General features: G+C 36.6%; 1 protein-coding gene across 1 annotated transcript in view; it reads left to right on the forward strand.

Moving 5' to 3' along the window:
* Positions 1 to 27,563, forward strand: part of LOC111145096 (attractin like 1) — a 796,800-nt gene that overhangs the window by 374,635 nt on the left and 394,602 nt on the right. Inside the window, exons 25-26 of the mRNA XM_022499729.1 lie at positions 2,382 to 2,443; positions 27,138 to 27,216. Coding sequence (XP_022355437.1) covers positions 2,382 to 2,443; positions 27,138 to 27,216 — 141 coding nt within the window. The remainder of the gene's footprint in view (positions 1 to 2,381; positions 2,444 to 27,137; positions 27,217 to 27,563) is intronic.

Below are 27,563 nucleotides of genomic sequence, written 5' to 3' on the forward strand. Positions count from 1 at the left end.
AGTAGTCTCAGCTGCTACTTCTCCGCCATCTTGACTCCTCCTCCAAGAGCCTCCATTTTTTATTCTATCTCATTAGTAGCTTTTTGATTTCACCTTGGTTAGATTTTAGTTCTTTTATTTCTCCAGATAGGGCTTTTATTTCTCCAGACAGTGTTTCTCTAATACCTTCCATGCCTTTTTTGAGTCCAGCTAGAACCTTGAGAATTGTCATTCTGAACTCTAGATCTGACATATTACCAATGTCCGTATTGATTAGGTCCCTAGCCTTCGGTATTGCCTCTTGTTCTTTTTTTTTTTTTTTTTTTTTTTTTTTTTGTGGTGAGTTTTTCCGTCTTGTCATTTTGTCCAGATATATATGAAGGAGCAATAAAATACTAAAAGTATGGCAAAGACCCCAGGAAAATGTACTTTAACCAAATCAGAAGAGACCCCAAATCGTGGTGGCGGGGGGATAAAAAGAAGTTCAGAAAAAAAAAATTAAAAAAGGAAAACAAATAAAGAAAAATATAAAAAAAATCTCTATCTATCTATATATATACACACACACACACACACACATATTAGACTGGTGACTATAACAGGGTCACCCACTTAATTTTGGGAATATTTTGGTCTCTTAGAGGAAACTACCTCCCAAAATTTTAAGGAATGAAAAACATATATAAGGGTAAATACAATGAAGGGATGGAATATGATTATAAAGATGAAAAAGAAAATAAATTTTTTAAATTTCTAAAAAAGGAGTTGATAAAGTTGGTTGCGAGAATAAAGAAAAAGAAAGTGGAGAGAATTTGCTCAGGTTGGAGACTAGAACAAGCCCGAAGCTAGATTTAGGGTATATTTGTATATTTTGATTTATTAGAAGATTCTGTACCCCAAATTTTTTAGAAGAAAAAACCCTATGTTTATACAAAAAATAAAGTTAGATAAAATGAAGGATAAAATACGTGTATAATAATGAAGTTTCAAAAAAGGTTATTATTATTATTATTTTTTAAACGTGTTGTTAAGATAAACTAGTTAAAAAACGGTAAAAGAAGAAAGGGTAAAAGTTTTAAAAAAATTTAGCACCGGAAAAAAGGTAACAAAAATTAATTAACTGCAAGACTAAAGAATCATGGGGAGAAAGCCATGAATTCCATGGTTTGCTTTCTCTTCCTCTGGAATTCCTCTGTTTGCCTTGGTAAGTGAAGTTGGTCTTGGCTGGATTTCTTGTTGATCTTCTGGGGGAGGGGCCCGTTGCAGTGATTCTCAAGTGTCTTTGCCCGAGGCGGAATTGCACCGCCCTTACTAGGGGCCGGTCTAAGTAATCGGGTCGGGTTCGGGTTCGCTTACAGGAGCTTTCGTTCCCTGAACGCTTTCCGTAGAGTTCTGGAGGATGGGAATGAAAATGGCGCCCTCCCAGTCTCCAGCCTGGAGGAGCCGAGAGCTCAGGGTCCCACTCCTCAGTGCGCCCTCAGAGAAAAGCATTCAATCACTCCCATCTCCCTGGCCTCCGGCCATGCTCCGAGCTCACCCAGCCTGTGACCAAGCGTCTCTGTCTCTGGCATGCAGCTCTGCCTGGAGCTTCCGAACCCCACAGATCCCTGAGCTCTTCCAGGATGTGTCTCCCTGGATCTTGTGGGGATCCCACTCACAGAGCAGTTGCTTGTGCCACGGATTACAGTTCAAGGTAACCCCGAGCTTAGAGCTCACTCCTCGGCTCTGTCTCTGTAGCCGGCTTCCCCATTCTAATACCTGTGAGCTCTGTGACACTCAGACACCCCCGATCCTTCTGTGACCCTGCGGGACCTGGGGCCACGCTGACCTCGTGTAAGCTTCACCCCGGTTTAGCCTCTGGAGCAGTGTCCCTCAGTGGAGCAGACTTTTAAAAGTCCTGATTTTGTGCTCTGTTGGTCTGCCGCTTGCCAGGGGCCGTCCCCTCCCCCCGCAGTCAATCTTACCGTTGCTTTGGATTCACTTCTCCGCCGGCCCTATCTTTCAGAAAGTGGTTGATTTTCTGTTTCTAGAATTGTTGCTCTTCTCTTCGATCTCCTGTTGGATTTGTAGGTGTTCGGAATGGTTTGATAAGCTATCTAGCTGATCTCCTGCTACCTGATGTCGTCTCAGCCTGCTAGTTCTCCGCCATCTTGACTCCTCCAGCTGTAGTAGTTTTTTAAAATCACTTATGTAATAGCATATTTAAAAGTCATCATTGTTGGTTGTTAACTTTACTAGGTGTTCTAGATGAAGCTTTGATTTCAGCATACATGATTTATAATATAGTGATCCAAATCTTTTCATGATTTCCAAATCTTGTTTTATAAATGCCATGAAACACCACAGATATTGGGAAAGAACATATATTGAATTTCAAACTTTCTTTTATTTTGATTTTTCAGATTGCATTCTCACAACACAATACAATCATGGATCTTGTGCAGTTTTTTGTCACCTTCTTCAGGTAATTTGCTTTTATTGACTTTGAATTTATTAAACCTATATTCTGATGATGTTCTGTCAGTCTGTTAGGGAATTTATCAAATCTCTAACCCTAAAATATAATAATGTGTCTTGAATGGTTTTATATGCTTAAATATATACCACAGAGCTGAAATATACTTGTCAAGATTATTTTGCTATTGTACTATTTAATTGCTAATGGAGTCAGTGGAAAGAAGATAATAACTTTATGTTCCTGTTGCATAGGTCATTAAGGCCTGCTTTATTTAATGAAATTAGCAGTATATTCACTATGTTGATTAGGTATAGCATTAAATCAATTCAATTGTTTGTTAGGAAATTATCACATTTAGCACACTATACTCAAAATCTGTAGGGAATGTATTTATTGTCCTCAGTGAACTTCTCATCTGGAAATGCTAAGTATGACTCTGAGTAGATCATCATTCCCTAGAACATTATTATCTGAGGTATCTGAGGTAAGTTAATAAGAAAGTTTCTGTAATTAACAACTCTGGAAAATAGGGCTCTTTTAGTTTGCTTACAACTAACATTACTTCTACTACTGATGTTACAAGTTTTTTTTTCCCCTTAGAGTTTTTAATGTGCTAATTTGCAATGTATCTTTCTAAAAGAGAGGGTAGAGTTTGTAGCGTTTCTCAAAACATGAAAACCCTTTCAGGGAACATCTATTATTTCCATGGGATGTAAATAAAGAAACATTGAATTGGGAGAGGCAGTGAGTCAGTGATAGGATATCTTATTATGGCATCTTAGATCATCTGGATAGGAAGAGAGGTTATTTTTGTTAATATGATTATTGTATGTGCAGGTTGTGCTGGCCCAATGAGTGCCTTCATGCAGATTAGAAAATTTGTGTCCTCCTTTTGGCAGATATAGCCCTATATCATGGCACACAGCTTTACAGAGTGCGGTATGAATTTTAGCCTCCATTCACCAAGTTGGCTGGGTTGGTTTATACTAAGTAAAGAAACCCGTACAGCCCAATCCTTGACATAGATGATATGCCAAGCACTTTCTTAAATACCAGTGTAACCATTGTTGGTTATCTTGTCCAGATATCCATACAATACTTAAATTTCTAATACCTTCCCCACAGGGGTCAGCAAACATTTTCTGTAAAGGGCCAAATATTTCAGGATTTGTGGGCTATACCATCTCTGTTGCGTGTATGCAAACCTGCTGCTACAGTATTAGAGCAGATAGAGCCAATAAGGAAACAAATGGGAGTGGCTCTATTCCAATAAACCTTTATTACAAAAACAGCTGGTGGGCTGAGTTCTGCCTGTAGTCATAATTTGCCCAACCCCTCATCTAGCTTATGCCCGAATGCCTTTAATGGCGAAATCGCACCATCTCCTGAGATAGCATTTTCTATCTTCAGATAACTAATTGTTCTTTATAATTGAGATGAAATCTGTCTCCCCATAACACCACTTCTCATTCATCCATATGGTCCAACACAGAGCAAGTCTCATCTCTCATCTCCATTTATAGCCCTTCAGTTTTCTGAACTCTTTTTTCCAATTTACATATTCCCTGTCTCTTTATCCTCTTCTGTTGTTGAAGCCTTTGTCACTTTGGTCACTTTGCTCTGAAAACAGTCCTGTTTGTCTCTGTCCCTTTAAAAGTTGTGATTTCCAGAATTTAATGCTATAAACACATTTATCACTAATGTGTGCATACTTTAAATTTGTCCCTTAAAAATGAAAAGAGGAAACATCTTAAATATACTTAATGTTTTATGACTTTGTTCTTCTGAGTATAAATGGATTTTAGGGCTATTTATCAGGGACTAGTATGTTTTTGGAAAGTATTAGAAGTTATAATCTAACAACCATTATTAAAGCATCAAAATAAAACTGGTTTTTGATGCAGAAACGTGTGGATGGCAATATACTGAAAAGTTCAACTCTGTATCAAAATTCACAAAGTTCAATATATATGTAAATTATTAAATGTTTAGGGTTTTATTTTAAGCTTTTGAATTTGTATGCATATTTAAGTTCAATAGCTTTTTTTATTAAGTAAAAGCTAGTGTTAATGTGTACCATGTCTTAGAGATGATCCTATTTATTATGTTGTCATCATGGACAAAGTGAAATAAAATATTCTACCTGTTGTGTGAGATAAAATATATTTGATGTGCTTTTTTGTCATTTAAATTTCTTTCAGTAGTGAAATGGAAATTAGTTTTAAAATTATCTCATTGTTAAGAAAAAACACAGATAGAATATTTTAAAGTTTGGTTTTTTGTTGTTGTTGTTGTTGTTGTTGTTGTTGTTTTTCTTTTAAATAAAGCTGCTGCTAAGTTTTAAAAGACCGTTTTAAACAAGTCAGCATTTATGGACATCCTTCAATCAGGCCCCTATTACTGCTGTGGCTGTTTCTGAGTTACTGATGTAGCAAAGGTGAATGTCAGCTTTTCAGTTTAGCCATGATTCGATGGAGGCTGGTTCACAAACTCTGCCAGTTTTTACCTCTCTATTGGGCATAGTTCAGGGGTAACAGGATTGGGCAAGTACAGGGAGATCACTTATAGGCATTAACCTGGCTCTGATCTTAGCTTTCTCTACAATCATAAGTAGCTCATAGTTAGGTGAAAATCTCAGTTCTTTCATATACAGAACTAAAGGATTTTCTTATTGTGAGAGTCTGTAGTATAACATAGTAAATGATTAGAAAACTGGAAGGGAATTATTTTAAAAATAAATGTTGGGTGTTACATGCAAACAATGAGTCATGGCACACTACATCCAAAACTAAGAATGCACTGTATGGAGACTAACCTAATATAATAAAAAAATAAAAATAAATGTTTTTGTCTGGTATGTAAGGTGGAAAGGTAAGTCTGTGTGAATCTGAAATGTTAAGCCTGGTAAATTAGATGGAGATAGAGTAGGTACCACTGCTCTTGCACCTTTTAGAATTTTAAGGTGGTACATACTTGCACTAAGCCCCTGGGATGACAATGCTTTTAATTTACCATCTTAACCAGATGGAGGATAGTTTTAGAGGTTGCCGTTTGGTCTTTCTCGCTGTGATAGATCTTACCCACAGGCCAGGGACACAATGTAGAGGTTGCTCTAACCACCTTCTCCATGAATTCTTATTATACACTTAAGAACTGGGGAAATTATCACTGCTTGGATCCATAGACACAGTTGGTCCACAGTGAACCAGAATTTAGCAAAAATTTGTTACATGACTCCTGAAGACACCCCAAATCTGACAAGGGGCCATTATTGACATTTAATGCATGAGTATCTATGTCATCTCTCTCCCAGTATCTGATATTAATTATAATATCCACTTATTCCTCTTGTACTGTATATATAACCATTATATGCCTATATATATACATATATATATGTATATATATACATAAATATACAGAATTATGGATAGGAATCACAAAGATCCCCTTGAGGATGACTTTATACACTTTTCAAGATGTTTCAAGATGTTCTTTCTTCTATGGACCCAGCTACCTGTTCAGTTAATGGGGATCTGGATCTGGAAATTAGCTTATCTGGAAACTGGACAGAGGATCATGATTTTTCTGTTGAGAGAACAGTTCTCAGCCTGTTGTTTCCTCATTCTTGCTTAAAACAAAAGTAAATGTTAAATAGCACCTTTGTTGTCTGCCCACTTATTTGAGCACTGAAGATGCCATGCATTATTAATCATCTCCACAGCTCTTTGTGGGCAAGTCCCCTTGTCTGCTCCAACAGTCTTATTGATCGTTATGGTAATTGTGGTCCCTGGATTTTATCAGCTAAGCCCTGACACCTAGCGTCTTTTACTTAGGGGTCCCTTTCTTAATGTCTACCCCTATTACTGCCTCTACTCTTGTCAGCTCTGGTCTGCAGAAGAATGCCACCACTGAACTTCTTAGTGAAGCTGATGCGCTTCTCATCAACATGGTCCTTCTCTAGTGGCCTTGGTGAATGATGTGTCCCATGGGACATAATCTGCTGGTAGTTCTTTTGGCCTTACATGGTATACCCATTCTAGCATATTCCCTCTGTTGGCTTCTTTATTCCTTTCTCTTCCATGTGCTTGGGCAACTCAGGCATTTCCATTACACTTTCAATTGACCATTGCTTTTTCCAGGCTTCTAAGAATCACTCCAGCAGCAAGTTTTCCCCATCCCCTCCTCAGGAGTCCTTAGTATGACATTATATCTCCTGTGGTCTTGAGAATATGCATGAAAATTCATGAGTTCTTGTTTATCCAGTCTTACCTGCCATCCTTCTTGAAGAAACACCGCCAAAATCCAATTCCTATCATACTCCCCTGGTTCATGCCAGTACATTCTAGCTTATTGGTATAGCTCTTTCAAGTATATGTATCTTCCTTTTCTTATGAGGCCAAGATGTATTATGCTGTCATTAAACCCTAGTTATGGGGTGCCTGGGTGGCTCAGTTGGTTAAGCATCCATCTTGAGTTCTGCTCGGGTCATGATCTTAGGGCTGTGAAACCAGGCCTGCTTCACTCTGTGCTCAGCATGGAGTTTGCTTGTCCCTCTTCCTCTGCTCTTCCCCCTACTTGTGCATGTTCTCATTCTCTTTGTCTGTCTCTGTCTGTCTGTCTATCTGTCTCTCTCTCTCTCTCTGTCAAATAAGCAAATACGTATAATCTTAAAAAAATAGTTATCAGACTGGCAAGCAGGAGAGGAGGTGTTGACAGCTCATTAGGGACAAGTCTGTTTCTGCTACTAGGGAAGGGAATTGTAGAACCAACAGATTCATGCTTAGAAGCACTTTTCTTGATATTCCATTCTAAATATTCCTATCCCATATTTCAAGGGCTAGTTTTCCCCAGCCATGGCCCTTGTGTGTGCATGAGAGAACTGGTCTGGCCGAGCATTTGATAACCTTGGGCTCTGCAACTCTAACAATTAGATCATCAGTCTGCTGCTGATCCATATTGGCTTTCCCAATGTCAAAGATAAGGACCTCAGTTAAAGCTATAAAAGGGACTGTCTAGCCTTTGTATTTAGTTACTAATGTTTGTTAATGACCTTTAGTCTCTTGTTATCACACTGCAGGTATTAATACAACATAGCAGCAATCAGCCAACCTAGTCTCTCCTGAAGGTGATTTCCGCAGGTTTCCACTGGTGATATCTTTAGCAGTTGCAGCGTTCTTCCATGGACGTCTGTGCCCCACTACCAATGCTGATGGTGTTCTTTTAGCCTGCCAAGGAATAAGTGAGCCATTTCCAAATCCCTTTTTTTAAACCGCGTGATTACCCAGACTAAAGTCCTTAGAGAAGCAGACAACCAAGATGCGATTAAACATGCAATAAATGTATTAGGGGAAACTCCTGCAAAGGAAAGAGCAGGGAAGAATTTAAACATCTTTTATATCACAGTGCTGATCTGATCTTTGTGAAGTTGATTAAGAAGAAAGGGAAGTTCAGTGATAGAGCTTGAGATTTCTTTGCACTCCTCAAGCCAAATCACTCATCAGAGGAGTTTTGCGTCTCCCAGGATCAGGCCTACTTTGCCATCCCTGCCATGCTTAGTCATTGACTGGAGATAGCCCTTGGGAAGTGTGGCATTCACATGAACACAGCGATGGATTTCAGAGTGCAGTAGCTGGTGCCCTTGATTAATTGTGATAGCTCTAGTCAGTGATTAGTAAGGCAGATTTTAATGACTGGCATAATAGATTTGTCTGTTGCTTGAAGGTTTGGTAGAACTGCCCTATAAAACCATGTGAGGGCAACCGTCTCAGGTCCCCTTCCTCCTTGGGAGCTTGGTACTATCACATAGCTATGGCTCAATAAACCTTGCTCTGCTGCCCACCAATCAGTCAATCAATCAACCCAGTCTATAAAACCATATGAATTTGGTAAGGCTTTTAAATATGCTTTTGTAGCTGGCCGGTTAGCCCAGTTGGTTAGAGTGTGGTGCTAATAAATTTGCTTTTGTATGATTTGATTTTTTTGTGAGTAGATTTTTCAGTATCTCATGAAATTTTGTTAATATTTACATCTCAGGTTTTCCATTTTTTCTTTACATAAGTGATGATTTTCTTTAGGAAATTGCCCATCTTATTTTTAAAATTTATTGCCAAATATTTTCCAATATTAATATTCCAAAATTTCTCTTGTATTAGAATTATGTCTCCTTTTTCATTGTGAATTTTCCCTCTTTTCCTATTCCTTTTTTTCTCGATAAGCCGTGTAACAGTTTTGACAGTATTGGGAATACTTGTAAAAACTAGGTTTCATGGTTTCATTCCATTGTTTTATTGTTTTCTAATTCATTGTTTTCTGCTTTTACTTTACCTTTTTTTAAATTTGCTTTATTATTTTCCAAATTTTAGATTTAAAATGTAATCAGCCTTATTAATTTCTAGCTATTTGGCTCTAATACATGCATTTAGGGCCACCAATTTTTTTTTTTTTTAATTTATTTGACAGATAGATGACGAGTAGGCAGAGAGGCAGGCAGAGAGAGAGGAGGAGGCAGGCTCCCCGCTGAGCAGAGAGCCCGATGCGGGACTCGATCCCAGGACCCTGAGATCATGACCTGAGCTGAAGGCAGAGGCTTTAACCACTGAGCCACCCAGGCGCCCTTAGGGCCACCAATTTTTTAAAAAAAATTCTGTTTCAGCTGAATTCCATGGAGTTTAATATATAGCATTTTATCATCCTGCAAGTCAAATAATTTTCTAATTCCTTTTATGATTTCCACTTGAATTATTTAGAAGTCTATTTTTGAATTTCTAAATGTGTAGGGTTTCTTCTATGTGTCTTTATATTGGCTTTTTCTTCAGTCAGTAAAAGATCTTTATGATATTTTGGTATTTTGTTGAGTTTTTTTCTGTTGTCAAATATATGATCAACATTTGTAAATGTTGCACTTACTTGATAAGAGTAGAGTTTCTTAGATCATTGGATTTAGGATCTTATAGATGGCCCATTAGATAAAACCTGTTAGTTTTTCCTGTATGTTCATGTTTCATGTTTCATATTATTAAGTGAGATTTATTACTGTTTCATTTATTACTTGTGCATTTGTCAACTTTGTTTTAATTTTTTTTCATTTTAATATTATGGCTTTAGGTGCAAACAAGTTAGAATTATTAAATTTTTCTTATGAATTTTTGTGTTTTTCATTCAACTTTATTATGATAAAACACACATAAAACTTGCCTTCTTAACCATTTTTAAGTGAATATTTCAATGATATAAAATATTTTCATATTATTATGTAACTATCACCACTATCCATCTCCAGAATGTTTTATCTTACACAACTGAAACTCTATGCCATTAAATAATAATTTCCCATCTCCTTTTCCTCAGCCCCCTGACAATTACCACCAGCCTTCTGTCTCTATAATTTTGAGTATTCTAGTACATTTTATAAAAAGTGTCATAGAGTATTTTTACTTTTGTGACTGACTTATTTCTCTTAGCAAAATGTTCTCAGGATTCATCCCTATTGTAACGTGTATCAATTGCCCTCCTTTCCAAGGCTGAATAATATTCCATTGTATGTAAATTCCACACTTTCTTTATCCATTTTTCTGTTGATGGACATGAGTTATTTCTGTCTTTTAGCTGTTGTAAATAATGCTGCTATGAACATAAGTGTACAAATATGTATTCAAGACCTCACTTCCTGTTCCTTTCTGTAGGAACTCAGAAGTGGAATTGCTGAGTATATGGTGATTCTGTTTTTAATTTTTTGAGGAAACTTCATACTATTTTCCACAGCAGTTGTACTATTTTACATTTTCACCAAAAGTGCACAAAGATTCCAGTTTTTCCATATCCTCACTTAAACTTGTAATTTTTTTGTTTTTTGATAGTAGCCACCCTAATGAGTGTGAGGTAGTATTTTATAGTGGTTTTGATTTATTTTTCCCTAATGATTAGTGATGTTTAGCATCTTTTTATGTGCTTATTCATCAATTACATATCTTCTTTGTAGAAATGTCCGTTCAAATCCTTTGCCCAGTTTTGAATCAGGTTCCTTGTTTTTTTGTTGTCGAGTGGTAGGAGCTCTTTATATATCCTAGATATTAATCCCTGAAAATTAGTCAGCTATATGATTTTCAATTATTTTCCTCCACTAAATATCCTGCTTTAACTCTAATGATAGTGCCCTTGATGAATAGACGTTTTTAATTTTTACGAAGCCCATTTTGTCAATGCCTGGTGCCTTTGGTGTCATATCCAAGAAATCATTGCCAAACAGATGTCTTGAAGCTTGTGGCCTAAATTTTCCTCTAAGAGTTTTATCATTTTAGCTATTGTGTTAGGTTGTTGATCCTTTTTGAGTTAATTTTTTGACATGGTATTAGGTAAGGTTCTACCTTTATTCTTTTAAATTTGGATATCCAGTTTTCCCAGCACCATTTGTTGAAAAGCCTATCCCTTCTTTATTTAATGGTCTTGGCACCCTTGTCACAAATCATTTGATCCAATATGTGAAGGTTTATTTCTGGGATTTTTATTCTGTTCCATTGGCTCTGTATATCTATCTTTATGCCAGTACCAGACTGTTTTAATTATTATAGTTTTATAGTAAGTTTTGAAATCAGGAAGTATGAATCCTCCAACTTTGTCCTTTTATTAAGATTATATTATATTGGGGCACCTGGGTGGCTCAGTGGGTTAAAGCCTCTGCCTTCAGCTCAGGTCATGATCCCAGAGTCCTGGGATTGAGCCCTGCATTGGGCTTTCTGCTCAGCAGGGAGCCTGCTTCCCCCTGTCTCTCTCTGCCTGCCTCTCTGCCTACTTGTGATTTCTTTCTCTGTGTCAAATAAATAAATAAAATCTTAAAAAAAAGATTTTATTATATTATACTATATTATATTATATTATATTAACTTGCTATTTAGGTCCTTGAGGTTCCATATGAATTTTAGGATGAATTTTTCTATTTCTAAAAAACAAAACAACCCCCCCCCCCACAAAAAAAACCAGAAATATTGTTGGGATTTTGATAGGGATTGTATTGTATGTGTAGATTGCTTTGGATAGAATCAACATCATTACAATGTTGATGTTAATACCATTACAGTATTAAGTCTTCAAATCCATGAACATGAGATGTCTTTATTTATTTGCCTTTTGTTTGGGGCAATATTTTGTACTTTTTATTGTACAGGTCTTTCAGTTCCTTTTTAAAGTGAATTCCCAAGTATTTAAACCTTTTTGATGCTACTGTTAATGGAGGTGTTTAGTTAATTTCTTTTTAGATTGTTTATTGTTAGTATATAGAAATGCAACTGGTTTTTTGTGTTAACTTTGTGTCCTGCTACTTTGCTGAATTTCTCTATTAATTCTAAGTTTTTTTTTTGGTGTGTGGAATTTTTAGAGTTTTCTATATATATGTTCATTTAATTTGCAAACAGGTAACTTCTTCTTTTCCAAATTGGATGCCTTTTATTTCTTTTTCTTGTTAGTTGTTCTATTTAGGACTTCGGTTACCATGTTAAATAAAAGTGGCAAAAGCAAGCACTTTGTTTCTGATTTTATTTTATTTTTTTAAAGATTTTTTAAAATTTATTTGAGAGAGAGAGCATGCGTGCTTGCATGCATGTGCAAGTGGAGGCGGGGCAGAGGGAGAGAATCTGAAGCTGACTCCCTTGATCTCAGGACCTGAGATCATGACCTGAGCTGAAATCAAGAGTCAGATGCTTAACCAACTGAGCCACCCAGGCGCCCCTCTTGTTTCTGATTTTAGAGGAAAAGCATTTAGTCTTTCACCATTGAGTATGATATAGAAGCTGCAGCAAATCATCCAGAAGATCTAGCTAAGATATTAACAAAGGTGGGTATACTAAACAACAGATTTTAATGAAGGTGAAACAGCCTTATTTGGAAGAAGGTGGCCTCTAGGACCTCCGTAGCTGGAAAGGAGGAGTCAATCATGGCCTGGCTTCAAAGACTCAAAAGAAAAGCTGAATGTCTTGTTAAGCTGATACAGCCAGTGACTTTAAGTTGAAGCCATTGCTTATTTACCATAGGGTTTCCAGTTCCAGGCAATACTGAGTAAACATAAAACTCTTTCTATTTCCCACTGATTTCAGCTATAAAACCTGGATAAAATGCATGGATAGCTATTTGATAATTCTGAAAAGTATCAGTAGGGAGATCAAGGAAGACCCAAATTCAAAGTGCCACTGAACCTTTTGGGAATTTACCGTTATTTTCATCTGGTATCCCCTGACTTGAAACTTAATGCAGGCTGAAACCTGAGAGTGACTACTGAGGTCTAGACAAGAAACATCATGGAAATATCCCCTAGTTCTGAGTTAGGGCAAGGAAAAGAAAAAGGAAGCTCTTAAAACTCAGAGTGAGCAATGGAGACCCCCCATTTTTTCTCTCTCTCCCTAGTTCACTCACCCCCACCCCCAAATCCCAAGCAGCCCTACAACAGTAACATGCTGGAATGAGAAGTTGCAAGAACCAAATCTCCAAGGGAGGGGAATCTTCCTTTACATATGGTAGAGCTGTGGTTACGAGAGGGCTAAGACATATGCCATTGCTTTTTCCTTCCTCTGTCCTCCCAGCCCAGAATGTGGCACATTCATGGAAGTGAGCAGTTTCTGGCCAAAGGATAACAAGTGGAGCCCAGGGAATCAGGAAGGATCTGGGAAATAACAGAGAGAAAGTCATCCCATAAAGTCATTTATGAATTTCTGGGATCACTTTTCAGCAGCACATGTGAGGATCTGATCCTAATTAGCATACCAAAGAATTTGAGACCTGACCTAATGGTTAGAGCTCTGTCCAGACCCCAGACTGAACCTGAAGGGCAAGACTCAAATAGTACTGAAAGGTTTTGGGTGAATTGTAACCACAGCCTACAGATGGCTAAAACAAAGTTTTGCTATAGGGAGTATCAACATTCTCTATAGAATGTTATAGACCCTGGTCCCTCAGGAAAGTTAATGTAACAGGAGAGAATTCTGGAGTAGAGGGAGCAGCAGAGAGGTCTGGGATGGAAGTGGGCCATTCTTAAGTTTTGTTAGCTTAAGTTTTGTTAGCTTACAACTCTCAATGTTTATCGCTTTATGAAAAAAAAACCTTTTCATAATGTTTTGGTGCTGGATCTATTAACCATGCACATGGTAGAAAAATAACATTAGACTCCTAGCTCATGCTAAATATAAAAATAAATTCCAGGAGAAAGGGAAGACAATGAAATATCTAGAAGATGATATAGGAATTCTTCATAACTTTAGAATAGGGAAAATTATACACAAAGCACTACAATAAAATTACTGTAAAACTAAAAAGTTTTGTCATCAGAAGATATCCATAGTATTATAAAAAATCTAGCTTTCCAGTGGTATAAAATATAACCTGCATAAAGGACAAAGGTCTTATATTCACAATATATAACTCATATAAATCAGTAAAAACAGTCTGAAACTGTAATCCTTCCCTGCGAAAATGGTGAGAGACTTGGACGGGCACTTCACAAAAGAGGATATGATATCTAAGTGACTAACAAAACATAAAAATGTGCTCAATTTAATTTTTATCAGGGAATGCAAATTAAAGCCACAGTAGAATACAGCTTACTATATCCTCATCATAGACGCTTAAAATTAAAAAAACTAAAACAAGAACAAATGTAGGAGAGGATATGGAACTCTCACAACTTCTGGTAGTCTAGAAACTGGAACAACTTTGAAAACACCTTGACATTATATTCTAAAGTTGAATTGACTCATACTCCGTGATCCAGCAATTCTATTCCACCAAAAACCACATAAAAATAGGGCATCATGTTTTATGTAACCAAACCCTTAGTATATCCCAAATACCCAAAAATAATTGAATAGAGAATACAGCCATTTAATGAAAAAATACGGAGTAATGAAAAAAAAAAAAACAAATGACTCCTACAAGAACGATATAGAAGTCACTCACAAACATAGTGTTGAACAGAAGAAGCCAAAAACAAAAGACTAAATACTATAGGATTTCACTTGTATGAAGTTCAGAAATATGCAGAACCAAACTAGTGTTAAAAATCAACATGGGGGCGCCTGGGTGGCTCAGTGGGTTAAGCCGCTGCCTTCGGCTCAGGTCATGATCTCAGGGTCCTGGGATCGAGTCCCGCATCGGGCTCTCTGCTCGGCAGGGAGCCTGCTTCCCTTCCTCTCTCTCTGCCTGCCTCTCTGCCTACTTGTGATCTGTCTGTCAAATAAATAAATAAAATCTTTAAAAAAAAAAAAAATCAACATGATAGCTACCTTTGAGGAGGAAGGAGTGGGTGAATTGCTATTTCTTTATTGGGGTGTTAGTTACATGGGTATATTATCTTTGGATAATTTGTTGAGCTGAATGCTTGTGATTTCTCTGTGTGTATTATGTATTGATGTTCTGGGAAAGTTTTTAAAAAGAGCATTTCCTACTTTTAAACTATTAAGGAATTTTATAATTAAAACATTCATTCTAACTACATGATTTCAAAAAGGTATGTCTTAAATAAAGATTGAGTTTAGAAAGGAGCATTGTATACAATGATCTTTATCATTTTTTTGAAAATTTGGAAGATTAAGATATTATCTAGGCAGGTTATTTGTAGCAGGAGGAGTTAACTAGGAAGATCTTCCATATTAGATGTTGTTTGTCCTTTTATTATCTTGCCAAGGAGGCTTGAGAGCACTGTACTTTTTGTAAAATATTTGAAGGAAGGATTGAAGAGTTATCAAAGATGCTTTGTACATTTTTAAATGTGTTAGTAGTTTGAAGGAGGCTCATTTGGGTATTTTCCTATGAATTTTACATAAATGGTATCTAAAATTGATTTTATGGATTATTTCTCAGGCTTAATTTAACTTCTTACATATGGCTATACAGCAATGATTTTATTTGGGCGGGATTGATCCCTCACTAGCTTCATGGGTGGGCTAAAGCCCATTTGTGGCTATTGAAGAATAGCCAAATGCTAGGTGAAGAGTGAGCATATATAATGGTATATAATGTGAGTCCTGAATTCTTGCATCCATTTTTGTTCCTAAGTGGGAAACAAGCCTGAGGATAGAGCTGAAACACAGCTAAGTGTATAGGTCAGAGAATCAGAGAACAATGTAGTTAGGGTGCTGATTAGTCCAAACCTGGGAGTTATTCTTCCTTTTGACTTTGGGGAGTGCCCTGGTCTGCTTGGGCTGTCATGCCACAGACTGAATGGCTTTAACAATAGAAATTTTTTAATCTTACAGTCCTGCAGGGTGGAGAATCCAGGATTTGAGTGCTAGCATTGTTGGTTTCTGGTTTGAGAATTCTTGATTTGCAGATGGCTGTCTTTTTGCTCTGTGTTCACTTCGTCTTTCCTCAGTGCATGTACGTGGAGAGAGAGTGCAGGCTCTCTGAAGTCTCTTTTGGTAAGAACACTAATTCTGTTGGCTCAGGGTTCCATCCTTATGACCTCATTTAACTTTAATCACAACTCAAAGTCCCTATTTTCAAATGTAATTGCATTTGGGGTTAGGGATTCAACATATAAGTTTTGCAGGAACAGAATTCATCCATTGTATTCTGCTTCTGGCCTCCCATAATCATGTTCTTTTTACATGCCAAATGCATTCATTCTATCCCAACAATCTCAAAAGCCTTAACTCATTCTAGGAGCAACTTTAGAGTTTGAAGTCTCATCTAAACATCGTCTAGATCAGGGGCGCCTGGGTGGCTCAGTCATTGGGCATCTGCCTTCGGCTCAGGTCATGATGAGCTTCACATGGAGCCCCACATCGAGCCCCACTGCATTGGGCTCCGCATTGGGCTCCCTGCTCAGCAGGAAGCCCACTTCTCCCTCTCCCATTCTGCTTGTATTCCCTCTCTGGACGTCTCTCTCTGTCAAATGAATAAATAAAATCTTAAAAAAAAATAAACACCATCTAAATCAGGTATCGCTGAAATTTAGGATATAATTCATCCTGAGGCAACATTTTCTCTACCTGTGAACTGTGAAACCAGAGAACTTATATGATTCCGATATACCATGGTGGTGCAGGCATAGCGTAGATATTTTCAGTTCATAAGAGGGTTATCTGAAGAAGAAAGGGTAACTGGGCCTAAGCAAGTCTAAAACCTAGAAGGCAAATTGCATCAGATCTTAAAGATTTGAAAATAATCCTCTTTGGTTCAGTGCCCTACCTCCAGGTCCACTGGGGTGGCAACAGCACCACACAGGTCTACCGAGTGTCCCTGCTCTTTTAGCATGACGAGGTGGCCCTGACCTTGCAGCACTGTGCTGCAGCTTTGTCGCCAAGACACTGGTTAGTGGCATCTTGGTCCCCAAACCATATGTGGAACCAGTCTTGCCCTTATAATCTCTGACTTAACTTCAGGGTTCCTTCCTTTTCTTAAAAGATAAAGCATGTTCCTAACTGAATAGCATTATGGTTCTATCCCGTAGAATCCCAAGAAGCCTGACCGCTTTTTTCATCTTGTCTTGCTTTCTCTGTCCCCTTTAAACTCACAGTGTCTCTGCTGGTATAATCCCATCTCTATTCCTGTGGAGATGACTAATTAAGTCCCCACATCATACACATGAGCTCCTCGTTATAAATCATTGTTCATCCACACCCTTTGTATTATCTTCAGAACAGGACTTCTCAGCTTTTGCGATATGGGTTAGTGGAGAATTTTCCAAATCTCCAGGTTCTGGTTCCTTTGTTGTAAACATTTCCTTCTTCAAATCATCTCTCCTCTTGCACTTAGCTATAAGCCGGAATGAGGTCCAAAACTACATCTTCAATTCTTTGCTTAGAAATATTCTCTGCTAAATTTAGAGTTTTATAGCTTTCAAGTTCTATCGTCCAGAAAACACTAGAACACAATTCAGCCAAATTCTTTGCCATTCTATTTTATTTATTTATTTATTTATTTTAAAGACAGAGAGCGAGAGCGGGAACACAAGCACAGAGGAGTGGGAAAGGGAGAAGCAGGCTCCCGCTGATCAGGGAACCCTATAAGGGGCTCAATCTCAGAACACAGGGATCATGACCTGAGCTGAAGGCAGACTCTTAACAACTGAGCCACACTTCTTTGCCATTTTATAACAGGGATGGGCACAGGGTGCCCGGGTGGCTCAGTTGGTTGAGTGTCTGACTCTTGATTTCGGCTCAGGTCATGATCTCAATGTCCCGGTATTCAGCCCCACCTGGGGCTCTGCAGGGAGTATGTGGGAGTATCCTCGAGATTCTCTCTCCCCCCACCCCACTCCTCCCCCACTCATGGGCATGCACTTGCACTTGCACTCTTTCTTTCTCTTAAATAAATAAATCTTTAAAAAAAATTAATAACAGGAATGGCCTTTCTTACAGTTTCCATTAACCTGTTCGTCATTTACATCTGAGACTTCACCAGAATGGTTTTTAACATCCATATGTATATCAACATTCTGTTTGTGATTATTTATGTATTATCTAAAAAGGTAGAGACTTTCTCTCTGGCTGTTCTTGATTCTTTCAGAGCTGTCACCAGATTGCCTTTAATATCCATGTTTCTTCAAACAGTCTCTTCACAGCAATCTAGGCTTTCTTTAGCTCCTCAGAATTTCCCCAAGCTCTACTCATTACTCAGTTCCAAAGCTGCTTCCACATTTATAGGTTTTTTGTTACAGCAACACCTACTTCGTGGTACTGAAATCTGCCTCTGTTCATGCTGCTGTAACACAATACGATCGACTAGTGGCTTAGACAACAGAAACTCATTATCTCACCATTTGGGAGGCTGGGAAATCCATGACCAGGATGTTGGCATGGTTGGTTTCTGATGCTTTCTCTGTTGGCTTGCAGATGGCCACTTTCTTGCTGTGTGTTCATATGGCCTTTCCTTAGTTTGTGCTCGCTGGAAGAAGAGAGAGTGGGAGGGAGGCAAGGAGGTAGAAAAGGGAAGAGAGAAAGAGAAGGAAGGAAGGGAAGGAAAAAGGAAGAAAGGAAGGTAGATAGGAAGGTAGAAAAGAAGGAAAAGAAAGGAAGGAAGGTAGAAAGAAAGAGAAAAAGAAAAGGGGAGGGAAGAAATAGAGCTAGAGAGCCCGCTGGGGTCTCTTCTTATAGAATGATCATGTTGGATCAGGGTCCCACTCTTATGACCCCATTTAACCTGATTACCTCCTAAATTTCCTGTCTCTAAATATAGTCACCTTGGATGTTGGGCTTCTGCATAGGAATTTTGGGGGAATACAATTTATTTCATAGCAGGAAGTATGAAATCCATTTAGTCCCAATACTTTTTATACAGTTTTATGATAGATTTCTGTCTCTTGCCTTTGAAATCATTTTAATTGACAGTGTATCCCAAGGTATAGTTAATTCTTGCTTTAACAATCCTCAAAAAAAGTGTACCAGTTTATGACAACGAACATATTGCTTTTCCACTTTTACCCACTAGGCTTTGTTGATTTTTCATCATTCCCAACTTAATAACTGAAACAAATTTTAAAAATGCAGTTTTTATTGTATTCTAAGTTGGCAATTTATTTTGTTATTATTATAGTTGGTAAGAAAAGAGACATCCCCAACTGTTAGGAAGGTATTTTTAAACCCTTAAAAGATATTTTTTGGAATAGCAATTATTAGGAGGTAAATTACCTTTTAAAATAATATGTTTCTATATTTCAACACAATTCCCTGGTTTGTAACATTCTTCAGTGAAATAAAAGATTAATATGCCTAAACTATCTTTTAAAATATGTATTTAAGACTTGAATTTTATGATCAATTAACCTCAAATTGCTATAAAATAGTGACAATATTATCTCTTTTTGCATTTGGCCAACTAGATTACCACCAGAGGATATTTCTTTGTCACTAAAAACCTGCTTTACGATATAACCTTATACCACACTGTCTTACTTTTATTGAATTCTTTTTAATTTTCACTAAATGAGAATACCTAATGAGTTCCATGGTTTTTCATATTAAGAATCCTTTCCATAATGACCATTTTATGAAGGTTAAAATCAAATTATTGAAATACCTCTCCCTAAGTTCCTGTGCTTTCCTTTTTTTTTTTTTTAATCCCTGCAGCTCATGTACTTGCTTTTTTAAATATTTCTTTTCTTTTCTGTTTTTTTTTCTATTTCCATTAGGAGTATTTTACTAAAGGATGTTGAACCTTTCAGATCTTCTGGCATTATTATACAGCAGACTTTATTAAAAAATGAAAACCCGATTATTCCTGCATGCCCCCCCCATATCTGTTTGAAGGAGCAATAGGAACTATTGTATAATATGATATAAAAAATATGAAAGAAAGTAGTGAAACTAGTTTTTCTCTGACAAAAGTGCCACATAGTGGATTAAAGGATGTTAATGCTTGATGTTGCCTATTAAGACTTTTGACTTAAGAAATATATTAGGGAAAACTTATTAAACAGATAAGCCCAGAAATCTTGTCACTTTATTGAATAACAGTTTATTTCTCAGCCGGCGTCCATTGGGCATAATGTTAACCAGTGGAAAGAACAGGGTGGGGTGCAGGGCACTGCTTCCCAGGATTGTCAGTAGGGACTGGGATTTTTGGGTAGTCACAAAAGGATGAGTTTTCAACAATGCTGGGTAAATATGTTAGGTGTTTTTAGTTTTTTGCTGTTTAATAAAACAAGTGTTCTCAATAAACTGGTTCTGTTTTAGGTAGATTTAAAAAAAAGAACTGTAACTTTTATTTGCAGTTTGGTTTTTTAGGAATCAAAAGCATTTATAAACATTACCTTGATAAAAAGGGTAAAATTGCCAAATAGGACATCTAATGTCAGAAACAATTAATAGTTTTTTAAATCAGTTAAAGAACTAGTTCCATTCATTTAACAAAACCTTAATGACAACTACTATATGCCAGGAACTGAGATATATTTTCCTGGGTTTTTAATATTTATTGGAGATTATTAAAATTTTAGTAGAAGAATATTTTTTGACTATTTTTCAATTTTGCCTACTTGTTTGCATCATGATGGTTTCTCTTTTACTGATAACATAATATGAATTAACGTAGAAAGCATTTGCTGCAAACCCCTGAAATGTATATCTCCACTTCACAAGAAGGTGAAATTATAAACAAAATATTATATTGGCGTTCTGCATCATTATAAAGATGACACTTTTTAGTTGAGTCATGATGTTTAGATCACAAAGAATTTAGATTCCTCATGGAAAAATTAAACCAGTCTTCAGCAGCTTGAACTGAATTGCTATCATGCATGTAACTATTTTGGAGGATCTACTGTGAATTACAGATTATTGAATAAAAATGCATTTGGGTACTTAAGTTTTATTTAATTACTAAATGTAAATGAATTTTGATGTGTGTAGTATTATTGTCTATTATTACACGTATTTTGAAAGAAACAGTTGGTAAGATTTGTTGTTGGTTTCGGTACGGAGATTTTAAGATTTTATTTATTTATTTGACAGACAGAGATCACAAGTAGGCAGAGAGGCAGGCAGAGACAGAGGAGGAAGCAGGCTCCCTGCTGAGCAGAGAGCCCGATGTGGGGCTCAATCCCAAGACCCTGGGATCATGACCTGAGCCGAAGGCAGAGGCTTAACCCTCTGAGCCACCCAGGCGCCCCCGGTACAGGGATTTTAAAGATGAATATGCTTTTACATTTTACCTGAAAAGTAATGGTAAAACAAAGAAGTTAGGAGAATAAGAGGACTTGTAATTTTAAGACTTTTGTCACTTGGGTGACTTACTTAAATTCGCCATGACTCAATTCTGTTATCTTTTAAATAAGTACATAACAGTATACATAGTATATCATGTGTGTTTGTGGTCATTAAATAATACGGGTAAAACATAGAACATAATGCTTGGTACATATTACTGGATGGATGTTAGGTTTTTTTAATCATTATGAACGTTTATCATGAGTTCTGCTTTGGCACGGTAGGTTAGAGGTGATACATTTCTTATGTTAAAATATTTAAGTATGTTGATGGGACTGAAATTCAGGTAAATGGATCCTTGGTCTTTATCTGAAGTATTAATTCCTTGTACCATATTTTAACAGTTAAAATATTTAATCTGGGGTGTAACAAGGAAAGTGTAACCACAATGGTAATGATTCAGACTGGAAGAGGGTTTCAAGCCATGATTGGCATATTGAGCTGGGGAAATCTTTGTTACTGGGGGGGGGGGGGCGGGCTGGGCTTCTGTATTGTAGGGCATTTACCAGCATTCCACTAGATGTCCCCCAAATGGTGAAACCAGAGTGTCTCCAGGCACTATTGAATACCCCCCAGAGCACAAAACTCTCCTGACTGAGAACCAGTGAGCTAAGGGCAATCCTTCAGGCTTTTTCAAATATATAAAGAAGCTTTAGCATATAGAAGAGGAATACACTGATTCAGTGTAAACCAGAAGACAGAAGGAAACAGCACTGATGGATAAAAGTTAGAAAGCTTAATAGAAGAGCAATGTTATGGATTGAGCTAGCTAAAAATAGATGCCGAATGCAGTGACTGGTGGGTCAGCAGCTGCTCAGTTTAGATGAGTGTTTAGAGGCAGGATCACAAAGTTGTGCTGTGTATTTCTTTCCTGGGAGGGTGTCTGAATTAAATCTCTTAGATCACCTTTAATGATGAGATGCTCTCATTTGGGCAGGTGTAATGATAGAGGTTTGTAAATCATTCCAGTTGAGGTTAGAGTTGAGGCCATGAGGATAACTGAGCTCATTCTCTCTGAGAGCAAGAGGTGACAACATGGTGTGAACTGGGTTTTAGGGAATGTCCATAATTTAAAAGAGGGAACCTGGAATGCAATGTACCTCATTGACCCTGTACTATGTCAGGAAGGATGAAGGGAAACCAAGAAAATTAAGGACTTTCTTTGAAAAAAAATTAATAAAATTGATAATCCCCCCCTAGCGAATTTTATGGAAAAGAGGAAGGACCCAAATAAATAAAATCACAAATGACAGAGGAGAAATAATACCCAACATCACAAATACAAACAATTATGAGAGAATATTAAGAAAAACTATATGCCAACAAACTGGACACCTGAAAGAAATGGATTAATTCCTAGAAACATATAAACTACCAAAATTGAAATAGGAAGAAATAGAAAACTTGAACAGCCCAACCAGCAAAGAAATTGAATCAGTAATAAAAAAAATCTTCCAACAATCAAAAATCCAGGGCCAGATGGCTTCACATGCGAATTTAACCAGAGATTTAAAAAAGAGTTAATACCTATTCTTCTCAAACTATTTCAAAAAATAGAAAAGGAAAATTTCCAAATTCATTCTATGAGGCCAGCATTACCCTGATACCAAAACCAGATAAAGACACCACAAAAAAAGAGAACTATAAGCCAATATCTCTGATGAACATGGATGCCAGAATTCTCAATAAAATACTAGAAAATCAAATCCAACGAGTACATTAAAAGAATCAATCACCATGATCAAGTGGGATGTACTCCTGAAGATGTGGTTCAATATTCGCAAATCAGTCAATGTGATACACCACATTAATAAAAAAGAATTAAGAACCCTATGATCCTTTCAATAGATTGAAAAAAAGCATTTAACTAAGTATAGCATCCATTTATGATAAAAAACCCTCAATAAAGTAGGGATAGAGGGAACTTACCTCAACATCATGAAGGCTGTATATGAAAAACCCATAGTTAATTTGCTCAATGGGGAAAAACTGAGAGCTTTTCCTCTACAGTCAGGAATAAAACAAGGATGTCCACTCTCACCATTGTTATTTAATATAGTATTGGAGTCCTAGCCACAGTAATCAGAGAACAAAAAGAAATAAAAAGGAGCCAAATCAGCAAGGAAGAAGTCAGACTTTCACTATTTGCAGATGACATGATGTTCTGTATAGAAAACCCTAAAGATGGCACCAAAAAACTTCTAGAACTGATATACAAATACAATAAAGTTGTAGGATGCAAAATCAACAAAATCAATCAAATGCATACCTGCATTTCGATATACCAAAATAAAGCAGCAGAAAGAGAAGTCAAGGAATCCATCCTATTTACAATTGTCCCCAAACTGTAAGATACCTAGGAATAAACCTAACCAAAGGACTCTGAAAACTGTAAAACACTTATGAAAGATATGAAGATAACACAAAGAAATGGAAAAACATTCCATGCTCATGGATTTGAAGAACAAATATATTAAAGTGTCTGTATTACCGAAAGCAATCTACACGTTTAAATACAGTTCCTATCAAAATACCAACAGCGTTTTTCACAGAGCTACTACAGTCCTAAAATTTGCATGGAACCACAAAAGACCTCAAATAGCCAAAGCAACCTTGAAAAAGAAAAGCAAAGCTGGAGGTATCACAATTCCATACCTCAAGTTATATAACAAAGCTATAGTATACTGGCACAAAAATAAACATATAGATCAATGCAACAGAATAGAAAACCCAGAAATGAACCCACAACTATATGGTCAGTTAATCTTTGACAAAACAGGAAAGCATATCCAAGGGAAAAAGGGTCTCTTTAACAAATGGTGCTGGGAAGACTGGACAACAATATGCAGAAGAATGAAACATTCTGGACCGTTTTCATACAGAAACACAACAGTAAATTCAAAGTGGATTAAAGACCTAAGTATGAGATAAGAAAATATCATAATCTTAGAGGACAATACAGGTACTAACCTCTTTGACATGGCTGTAGCAATTTCTTACTATATATGTTTCCTGAGTCAAGGGAAACAAAAGCAAAAATAAACTATTGGGATTTCATTAAAATGAAAAGCTTCTGTACAGGGAAGGAAATAATCAAAAACCCACTGCATAGGAGAAGATATTTGCAAGTGACATATCTGATAAAGGGTTAGTATCCGACACATATGAAGATCTAATAAAACTCAACACCCAAACAATAAATAATTGAATTAAAGAATGGGCAGAAGATATGAATTGGTATTTTCCCAAAGAAGACGAACAGACGGCCAACAGACACATGAAAAGATGCTCAACAGCACTCATCATCGGGGAAACGCAGATCAGAACTACAATGAGGTATCACCTTACACCGGTGAGATTGGCTAAAATTAACAACACAAGAAGCAGGTGTTGATGAGGGTGTGGAGAAATGGGAACCCTCTTACACTGTTGGTGGAAATGCAAAGTGGTACAGGCTCTGTGGAAAACAGTATGGAGGTTCCACAGAAAGTTAAAAATAGAACTGCCCTATGAGGAAGCATTGCACTACTAGGTATTTATACAAAGAATACAAAAATACTAAATACAAAAATACTAAGTTGAAGGGATACATGCACCGATGTTTACAGCAACATCATCTGCAATAGCCAAATTATGCAAAGATCCCAAATGTCCATTGGCTGATGAATGGATAAAGAGGATGTGGTATATGTATGTGTGTATACATACATACATATGTATAATGGAATGTTACTTAGCTATAAAAAAGAATGAAATCTTGCCATTTTCAGTGATGTGGACGGAGGTAGAGAGTATTATGCTAAGGGAGATAACTCAGAAAATGACAAGTACCATATGATTTCACTCATATGTGGAATTTAAGAATCAAAACAATAATCATAGGGGGAAAAAGAGAGAGACAAATCCAAGAACAGACTCTTAACAACTAAGAATAAACTCTGGTGAGCAGAGCGGAGGTGGATGGGAGGGGATGGGTTAAATAGGCAATGGGGATTAAGGAGGGCACTTGCTGTGATGAGCACTGGGTGTTGTATGTAAGTGTTGAATTAATAAATTGTACACCTGAAACTAATATTACACTGTATGTTAACTAACTGGAATTTGAATAAAAATTTTTAAAAAGGAAATAAAGTTTTAAGAAAGTTTTAAAGAATGGATGGCTAGCATTATCAATTAAAAAGTGGGAGTCTGTTAATAGAGAAAAGACCAGTTTATTTAATATGTAGAATGTCAGGGTGAGGAAAGTATCCTCTAAAATGCTGCGTATTTTATAAACATTGGTCATTATTAATACTAATAACTTTATGTGTATATAAGCCAGATGCCACATTGCGAGGAGTTGAACAGGACTAGGTTGTGAGGAAGTTGACATGGAGGTGGCTACATTGAATACTTGCTTGATATACTAGAGGAAGCAATGGGCTCAATAAAATAAGGTTGTTGTTTCTATTTTTCAGGAGATATGGGACTTGGGTACTTTTGGAAATCTAAATTAAGATGAAGTAAAAAGAAAGAGTTTATAAATATTAGGGGGGAGATAATTATTAAAAAACCCCAAAGACACCATACTAGTTAAAAAGGTTAGGGTCACGGACTTTTTTTCCTTTTTTAATCCTCTTTATTTGATACCGGATAACAGATTAGATAATACAAATGGAAATACAACTATTGTGAGATTGTATGCAAAATCAGAGTTCCCAACAGTTGGGGAGGAGAGAGTTTGAGGCTTAAAAGCTGGATTTGAACTTTGACTCTACCACTCACTCGCTTTGTGACTATCAGCAACTTACTTTGAACTTTCTGAGCCTTGGATTTTTCTTTTTTAAAGTAAGAATAATATATTCTGTCTGGGAGTGTTTTTCTAAAACCAAGCCCACGCATCAATGTGAATGAAGTATTTGGCACAGTATCTGAAATGTGTTCAGTGCTCATTGGTTAGGTGCTAGAATTGCCATTTTCATCATTGAAGGATAGTCTAAGATCTTCTAGTGAAACGAGGAGAAAAAGTGTATTAAAGAATTAACAAGGATAGAAAGCACTAAAATTTACACAGCTTATGAGTGAATCAATTTAAGAATACAAAGATTATCAGTTAAGGATGAAGACCAGTTTTTTTGTAGTGACCAGTGACTACTGAATTTGCTCATATCTGGGTCTATTCGTTGCATAATGTGTGACCACAGAGCAGAGGGAGGGAAAACAGTGGTACATGGTTGGAACCAATGAATCGGATCCACATGATTCTGTTACTTTGAGATTTGTTAGTCTCAAGTCACTACTAACAAAGTATCCTGCATTTTTATATCTTGTTGCATATTATACTAAATATGTATAAACACTGTAATTGAATTGTTTCTTAGTGTAAACATTAGTGTCTACTAGGTTTTCTCAACTTAAGTGTGACTGATATGTTGGACTGGATAGTTCTTTGTCATTGAGGACAGTCCTATGCCCTGCAGGATAGTTTAAAAAGCAGCATCCCTGGCTCTATCACTGATGGAACTTGTACCCCATCAATGTTGTGATAATCACACCCATCTCCAGACATTGCCAAATGTGCCCTGGGGGTGAGTAGGGAACAAAATTGTCGTCAGTTGAGAAATGCTGGAATATTCTCATATCTAAAATAGTTACCAATAAGATAAAATGAATGAACCTGTGTGAAATTTAGATTTATACAGTTGCCAGCTTTTATGACTCGATAGCAATTCTAAATAGATTTCTGTTGGGTATAAGACCAACACAGCTATAAACTCACAGTCCTTCTGACAGGGAAAATCTTAAAGATAGACTATCAAGTATAACAAGAATATAAATAATTATTCTACATGTATACTTTGTTTTTACTTGAGAACATTTTAAACGCAGCTAATTTATCCATTTTTGCTTTAATTATTTACCAAGGCAGAATAGTTAGTTCTATATATTTTTAAATTCTATACATATTCTTGAATATTTCATTACATGTTTCCAGTGTATTAAGCACAAATTACTTGTGTTTTATTTTCCAGTTGTTTTTTATCCTTATTGCTGGTAGCTGCAGTGGTGTGGAAGATCAAACAAACATGCTGGGCTTCTCGACGGAGAGAGGTATCAGTAATATTACTTAATCTTTTGTTTAAAGATCTGAGTAAACATGAATCTGTATTGCTTAATTAATTTGTGTCACTCACGTACAGAGTTTCAAGTCAGCCTTACTCATTAAGATTGAACAAATCGATCTAGAATTTTTAAGCTTTAGAGTAAACTTTACCACTGTCATTTAAGTCAGTATCTATAGAAATATTGGTTAATTGCAATGTTAATTGCAAAGCTATTTCATTTTAAATAGTATTAGAATTCATATTGAACTTATGTCTTAATACTGTTGGTTAAATGATTTGCAATCTCTTTGGGTAGTTATAAAAACAATTTATTTTTATAAGTATCTCTGTTGT

The sequence above is a fragment of the Enhydra lutris genome, unplaced genomic scaffold, assembly GCF_002288905.1.
Source record: "Enhydra lutris kenyoni isolate GAN:26980312 unplaced genomic scaffold, ASM228890v2 scaffoldscaffold12, whole genome shotgun sequence".
Lineage (NCBI taxonomy): Eukaryota > Metazoa > Chordata > Mammalia > Carnivora > Mustelidae > Enhydra > Enhydra lutris.